This window comes from Austrofundulus limnaeus, unplaced genomic scaffold, assembly GCF_001266775.1.
Source record: "Austrofundulus limnaeus strain Quisiro unplaced genomic scaffold, Austrofundulus_limnaeus-1.0 Scaffold631, whole genome shotgun sequence".
Lineage (NCBI taxonomy): Eukaryota > Metazoa > Chordata > Actinopteri > Cyprinodontiformes > Rivulidae > Austrofundulus > Austrofundulus limnaeus.
The window spans coordinates 239,061-246,869 of record NW_013953033.1 but is presented as its reverse complement, the minus strand read 5'-3'; the positions used below and the strand labels follow the sequence as shown (position 1 = coordinate 246,869).

The 7,809-nt window shown below is 40.4% G+C and overlaps 1 protein-coding gene across 1 annotated transcript in view; it reads right to left on the bottom strand.

The window, feature by feature from the left end:
• Positions 1-2,617: 2,617 nt before the first annotated feature.
• LOC106531424 (glial cell line-derived neurotrophic factor) overlaps positions 2,618-7,809 on the bottom strand; it is a 79,974-nt gene continuing 74,782 nt past the window's right edge. Inside the window, exons 3-4 of the mRNA XM_014027291.1 lie at positions 5,650-5,860; positions 2,618-4,100 (exon numbers count right to left, since the gene is read on the bottom strand). Coding sequence (XP_013882745.1) covers positions 3,589-4,100; positions 5,650-5,860 — 723 coding nt within the window. The 3' untranslated portion in view covers positions 2,618-3,588. The remainder of the gene's footprint in view (positions 4,101-5,649; positions 5,861-7,809) is intronic.

Below are 7,809 nucleotides of genomic sequence, written 5' to 3'. Positions count from 1 at the left end.
CTCTTCCTGATTGTGTTTCTGTCTTAACACAGCTTAAATCTTTACGTCAAAAGGATTCATCCCAACACACATTTCTGTTTTTTATTTACTTTTACACTGCTGTCAGCTTTACACTGCATTGCTATTTTGACAAAAATATGAAATTCCTATCAAAGTATTGCAGCTCATTATTGCCACTATTTGTGCTTTTAGACAACCTCAGAATTGTACAGAAAGAACTGTGTACTGTGTACTATGTACTGTGACACAGACAACAATGAGCAAAGTTTCTAAAACAGCACTCACATGAACCACTGATAAATTTTGTGGTCTGGACTTGTTTTAAGCCTGGAGGCGATCCACTTTGATCTGTGCTGTGTTTGGACCATCAGCATCAATTCCAACTGGAGAACATACAGAAACCCACAGGGTCCCCACAGGATATGGCCCAAGTACAAATATTTGTTTATTTAGCCTCAATTATTTAGTTTACTCTCCATATAAATGGACAGGACTTTGCCATTATTAATGAGTAATACAACAATGATCATTTCTTTCAGGAGATTTGTTTTTATGTAGTGTAATTTTGTTGCTGTCTGTTCAGATATTAGTTATTCTAGTATGTTTAGTATATGTTCTTCCCCTGCATGTGTGTTTCCTCCTACAGAACAAAAACATGCATGTTAAGTTCATTGGTAATTAGTGTCCTTAATGGCTGTTTGTGTGTCCCTGTGATGGACTTGAGACCTGTCAGTAGGCATTTTTGCATTGTAACGTAACATGACATAACACCGGGGGTCGGCTGTGGTCCAATGGTTAGGGGCATCGTCCTAGGTGCTGTGTAAGTTGAAGCCATGTATCATTTGTAAGGCTCAGCCCAGCAGCCTCCAGTGGGCCTGGGGTAACTCTACCTTGGCCCTGGTTGTGTTTGCATTGAGCAGAAAGCTGCCTTGATGTGGGTGGGATCATCATATTAAACATGCACAATCTAATTTCATTTGATTTACCACAACAATGGACTACACCAAACTTGCTTGGTAGCTCGCTGCTGTTGTTATAAAGTTAAACTCGTGTGTTTGACAAAAGTCCACAGTCAACAAACCAATCACTAGCTGTGTTTCCATTACAAATGTGCGCAAAACTTTGTCGACATTCTGTTAATGTCGAAAACACAGTTTCACAATTGCGGTATTTTCATTAAGTAAGAAATGCTATTAAAGTCACGTGAATACGTTTGTTCTCATGATAAGTCATTACAAACATGGCAGCGATGGATGTAAACACATAGCATGTTGCTACCACGACACTAGCGCTCATCATCAGAGGAGACGTCGGCGTCTTTTATCGAGGCTTTCCAGAGACAAGTCCCTACTTGGGAGCGGCTACGTATGCTGTGTTTTTGGGAAATTGTAGTCGCTGAGTTTACTATTTTATACTACTTCTGTGATATTACTACTACTTCTACTTCCTGTTATCTTCTTCATCATCRTCTTTTTCACCAGTAGAAACAGTCGGTTGTTGATCACGTGACTCCTGTGATGTGAAAAAAGTGTTTCCATTGCAGTTTTGTGAAAAACATCAATTTCGATACGACCAAAAAACCACCTCATCCTAGCACAAAAACATTTTGTTGAAAAACATAATTTTCTTCAAAACTGACATGTTTCCATTGAGCAAATTTATTTTTGAAATTCTAATTTGAGCATGAGGTGAAAACCACGTCTTCTGGTTGAAGGGGAACTGCTGTTGCTCAATGAAGAGAGAAACTCTGAAACAGGCTGGTTGAACAGCAAGAATCATTATTTTTGCAGTCCAGGAGATTATAGCCAAAAACCAAATTGTGGCCTTCAATGCCAAATGATTCACCAAGTAAGAAGATGAAGACGAAGGCCAAGAGCAGGGGCGTACAAGGCTCTTTATAGGCTTTCACAGATGTACCATAAATCTTGTCACGGTATACCTTCTTCCTAATATGGTAATACTGTATATGCCGAGTTCTGAAGCTGGAAACTAAGAGGCATCACATCTGTGCATTCCTGAGAAAAGGCCCCCCACTCTTGGACACTWCAAGCATTTTCATGGTCAATGGAAACACAGCTAATGAGCAACAGTAGTTGATGTCAAATCAGGACGAGCAGCACTTCTTGCGGTTCTAGAAATCAGGGTGGACCCAGGCCATGCAAACACACTGAAGCCAGGTTTGAAGCCAGGCTGGCTCGGGCTGAGCCGGGCCTTGCAGTGCAAAAAGGCTTTGTGTCCCCATGAAGTGCTAGAGACATGTGTCCCCTGCTTCTTACCCAAAAACCACTGGAAATAAGAACCAACTTCTCTGCAAGTCTGCACAGAACAGAGGGTAAAAACAATGGATGGATGAATACTTCAGATAGATTCTTATATCTCTGATTAGTGTTCCATTTGTTTTGTGTTTCTTTTTTTTAATTGAGGCAGAAGACTGGAGCGTCACATAAAAAAAAWTGTCCCTTCCTGCATCTAAGGACTCATTAGGTCCAGTGAATGCAACCAGGTCTGTTTGGATGGATGGATATTTGTCATCCTCGTGTCCCCTTCATGTCACACACACTGCTGGAGACACCAGCTCCCTGGGGCRTGGAAAAGAAACATGGATAAAGAAGATAGATGTTGTTTTCATCTAATGATAGTTTTTTATGCTCAAATTAAAGTTTATGTACCATGAAAGTGTGTATAGAGGTAGGCTCTGAGCCTCTGGTTCCAAACATACAACATGGCAGGCCCAACAAACTGGGTCCTGCTGGCTTCAAATGTCAACAACACGAGAAGGCAAGAACATTTGATCTACTGTTCTGATACATGTTGCTGGTTCAGACTGGTCATTTTCACATTTCCCCTCTTCACAATGGTTGAAATATCCCTTTAAAGTAACGTGATTACCTGTAAGAGTTTAAACAGAATGCTAACGCTCCATCGTGTCAGCCGAGTCCATGTGATCTGTGTTGAGGAGAATCAGAACTTTTCTTTGGCCCGGTTCAGATTCACGTGAATAAAACAGGATTGTAAAAAAGCAGAAGCATCTGTGAACATGAAATGTGAATCTTGGCAATAAATAGATCTATATTTATCTACATTAAAGAGTTTATAAAATCAGCTCTCATATGAAGCCATAATAAATAAATAATTTATCTGAAATAAATACATATTTTACTTTTACACAGTAATACATGAAGATGCATGGCATCCATTTGGCTGAGTTCACCTGAACGTAGAAAAGATCAAACATGATGTCCCTGTTTGTGGAGGGGGGTGGGGTTGGAAAGAAGTGATGATGTCACCAGTGGGAGTGATGTCATATTTATCTGTTCTGTTAGCGTTCAAACATCAACAAATCCGTTAACTCTTTTCTTCTTTAGAACCTCTGAGCTTCAGTCGTTGGGTCTCTCCCACATCAAAACAAAACAGTTTTCACACCAGAAGTTTTTCTTTTATGAAGAACCATTATTTGCAGAGGCAGCTGTCGTTCCCTGATGCTCCTCCCCCTTCACTCGATGATTCTGACCTTTGCCCTGTGTTGTCCAGCCACTCCCTACAAACGGTCTGTGTCACTTCCTGTGCTCGGCGTGTGGCAGCGCCCTCTCAGCCCATGCACATGCAGCTGGCAGCAGACAGGGACTTGATGGTCCTCCATGTGGTCTGAGCGTCCATGAAGGAAACCGGCTCGTACCGGTCTGGCCGGCAGCAGGGCAGGCTGCTGACCTTGCGGGCGGTGCGGCGAGGCAGCGAGCCGTTTTCTAGCAACGCCTTAAGCGCCAGGTCGTAGTTGGTTCTGGAAGACTGGCAGGAGCCCACGCAGAACTTAAAAAGGACGGTCTCGTCTGAATCAAAGCCCAGACCCAGGTCTCGGACCCTCATCTCTTTCTTCTCCACACGGCAGTCTCTGCTGCTCTGCTTCGGGCGCCTGCTTTTACCTTTCCCCCTTCTGTCCCCATTTGCCGTTTCCTCCTCTTCTTCCTCCTCTTTCTTCTTCCTTTTCTTCTTTTTCTTCTGCGATCCTTTAGGTTGAGGTTGTGTGGGGTCAGAGGAGCGTGGGGAGCGCCCCACCCAGCGGACACTGTGATGGTCATCCATCTCATCCATTACAAACGGCTCTGAAAGGAAAGAAAATGAAAGGAGGTGGTGGCGAAGTAAAGACATGAAATACAGATAAATTATCAGAAGATTTTACAGTTTCTCACATAACTCTGACTCAGTATTAATGTGCTGTCTTTATCATCTGTATTCATCATGTTTTTCTAACTCAGCTTCAGCAGGTGTTGTGCTGTTGTTCATACCGTCTATCGCACAGCCCAGCCGGTTCGGATGTTATCAGTCCATTAAATGGATGTTATTAGTGGTTATCAGTCCCATAGAATGGCTTCAGACTGCCTCGACAGTGCCCCCTAGTGGGTAATCAGTGCCATATATGTTGAAATGCAACAATCTGCTACCGCCTGAGTCCGGTCTATTTTATTGTAGCCCATGTCATTTTCTCTCAAATTAATCTTAGTGGTTTTATGTCTCATATTAACCAGATTGTTTAAAAAACCTTAATGGTTTTATGCCTCATATTAACCAGATTGTATAAAAACCTTAATGGTTTTATGCCTCATATTAACCAGATTGTATAAAAACCTTAATGGTTTTATGTCTCATATTAACCAGATTGTATAAAAACCTTAATGGTTTTATGTCTCATATTAACCAGATTGTACAAAAACCTTAATGGTTTTATGTCTCATATTAACCAGATTGCATAAAACAATGGTTTTATGTTTCATATTAACCAGATTGTATAAAAAACCTTAATGGTTTTATGCCTCATATTAACCAGATTGTATAAAAAACCTTAATGGTTTTATGCCTCATATTAACCAGATTGTATAAAAAACCTTAATGGTTTTATGTCTCATATTAACCAGATTGTATAAAAAACCTTAATGGTTTTATTCCTCATATTAACCAGATTGCATAAAAAACCTTAATGGTTTTATGTCTCATATTAACCAGATTGTATAAAAACCTTAATGGTTTTATGTCTCATATTAACCAGATAGCAGATTGGGACAGACTAGAAACATGTCTTGGTGTCCAAGTGATGCATTGGAGATCTGCTTAGGTGTCCGTGTGATGGACCAGAGACATCTCCAGGTGTCCTGTGATGGACTGGAGACCTGTTCAGATGTCCCAGTGACACATTGGAGACATGTCCAGGTGTCCTCCACCTCTCACACAGTGACTGGGGGACATACGGATCAGGTTGTGAGACACAGAAAGGAAAGAGGTGGCTAAAAAAAGGAAGCATTTTCCTTGTTGAAATATTTTGAGATCTTTGTAATTTCTCCCAAATTGTTGTGTTTGAAGTCTACTTCAGCAAACTGGCTCAGTTTTTGTCTTCTTATGCTACTTTTAGCAAAACTTTTGTTAGTTTTAATTTTCAGCTATTCTTTTGCCACCTGTTCTGGTACTTCAGTTAGCTTTTTGTTCTTTTTAGCCTTTAGCTATTGTTCTCCGTCTTTTAGCTTTAACACGAGTTTCATCTTTGTCAGCAGCTTTCATCAGTCCTTCAGCTCTCAGTGTTTCTGCTGCACCGTCTTCTAACTGAACGCCTGAATCTGGCTCTGAAATCGTTTCTGCTGACAGATCTTAGAGTGTCAGTACCATACAGAGCAGGCCACGTGGAGTATGGGTCCATCTCCTGCTTCTTGTCCTCCACCACCTCTGGCAGGGTCACAGGGAGCTCCTTCTCCTGGTCTCCTGGCAGCCCCGCAGTGTGGCCCGAGACCGATCCGGCACCCACCGTAGAACCACCGCCTCTCATATGAGCTCCGTCCACTAGAGGCAGCACAGAGACGAGGACCCACAGCAGCACCTGAGGAGGAGGACGAAGAAGACTTGAGCTAGGCCTACTTCAGGCTGAGCGTCAGCCTTCACTTAGTTAAATATCTCCTAAACCATGGAACAGATTTTGATCAAACTTTCAGGACATAATCACTGGATGAACATCTATAACAGGGCTTTTCAACTGGCAGCCCGCGGGCCAAATCCGGCCCGCRAGTGACCAAAGTGCGGCCCACCAATTGGTTCATTTATCTCTTAAGCACAAACCTCCAGTTTTCTACTTTAATTACGCTCAGTTCTTTTAGTTAAACATAGACAAGTTTGATATCTACAGAAATGTCAGAATCTTGACGACAAGCTGGTAAAAACCATTTCTTTAAACACTCAAGACAGTTAAAACTACAAGCAGTTGAAGATAAAATGATGAAAGTGAAAATAAAATTGGTTTAGTCAGAGATGTCTAAATATTATTTGTGTCAAATATAAGGCATAATGTGTTCTTTTTGTTTTTGACAATGTGTAATTATCACTACTTTTATAGGGTTCTATATGTTGTTTTCATGATTAAATGCAGCAAAATAAACTAATTCAAAGGTAACAGATCTTTGTAATACTTGGTTTATTTACATAACTTTAATTGCTGGTTGTTCGGCCCCTCAGCTGCTGACCGGCAGTAACTGTGGCCCCCGGAGCAGTTTAGCTGAATAGCCCTGATCTACAACTTCTAGAGCCAACCAAACTGAAAATACACCACAGCTAGTCAGTTTTAGTCAAATGTTTATAACTCAGTTTTATAGAGTAACTCATAAGTTGATCTGGAAGTATCTGACAGTCWTTCACAATGTTAAAGGTGAGATCAGGGGATTCTCCAACTTTAATTAAAACAGATGAAACTTTTCAAAGTAAGATGACTTTTTGTAAAACTGAAAGGTGGTGAGAGACGCACATTTTTCTTCAAGGATTTGAATTTGTAATGTTGAGAGCTACATCTTTTATTTTGCAGTTTCAAGGTGAAGCAAAAACAAACTGGATTTAAGACCAACTTCTGTTTTATTTTCCGTTTTAAGATCTGGTTGCATTTTATTTTAAGAAAGCAGTTTGTTTCATGTGGTTTTCATTGTATGAGACAGACTTTTGAAATACAGACACTAACACGATGAGCTCATCTTTTCAACAAATTGTTTTTGTATGTTGTTTTTTCTCATGGTTGTGTGTTTTTAGTTGTTCTCTGAGTTTATTTTATTATACTGCATTTCTATTACTTGTGCTTCTGTTTTAGTTTAGCTTCATATCTTCTGTTGTTTCTGTATCTCATGTTTAGATCAATCCTTGAGATATCTTTGTTTGGGTGTTTCCAGTGTCGTACTCATTCTGCCCTCAGTGTTCTTCAGCCTACCACTCACATCACAGGTGCTGCCTCTTCTTCTTCTGTGGTGTTTAAYGGCAGCTTACATCCCATGCATTCCCACCACCTAAAGGTACTAGAGACTATGACTTCATAAATCCTCTTAAATAGACTCATTACTGCAGGAAAGACATAAAACAGAGTCCACATTTACTGGATCCTCAATCCAAACAGTCTTCAAACTGGGCTTGATACTTGTGTTTGGTCCAGAAGATATTTTCTTTCAGCTGAATATTTACTACATTTCATGATAACGTGACGTGCTGCCACTTCCTGCTCACCTCTGTTCAACCAGACTGCAGCAGATCATTGTACATGTTACTCAGATGTCTCTAATAAAGATGTCTAATAAAGAGTTTTATTTGTTATCCCAAACCTCCCTGAGTTGTCTGCATTTGGGTTCATCCACACCACAACTGTTAGACAGTTTTATTCAGTTTTTATTCCTTTTTACTGTACACCTTGTTGTTCAGAATTATCTTTGTCTGGACTTTATTACTGCTGAGTCAAACCTCCCAAAACAACAAAACAAACAAAAAAATAAATAAAAAATAAAAAATAAAAAAACTGTTTAG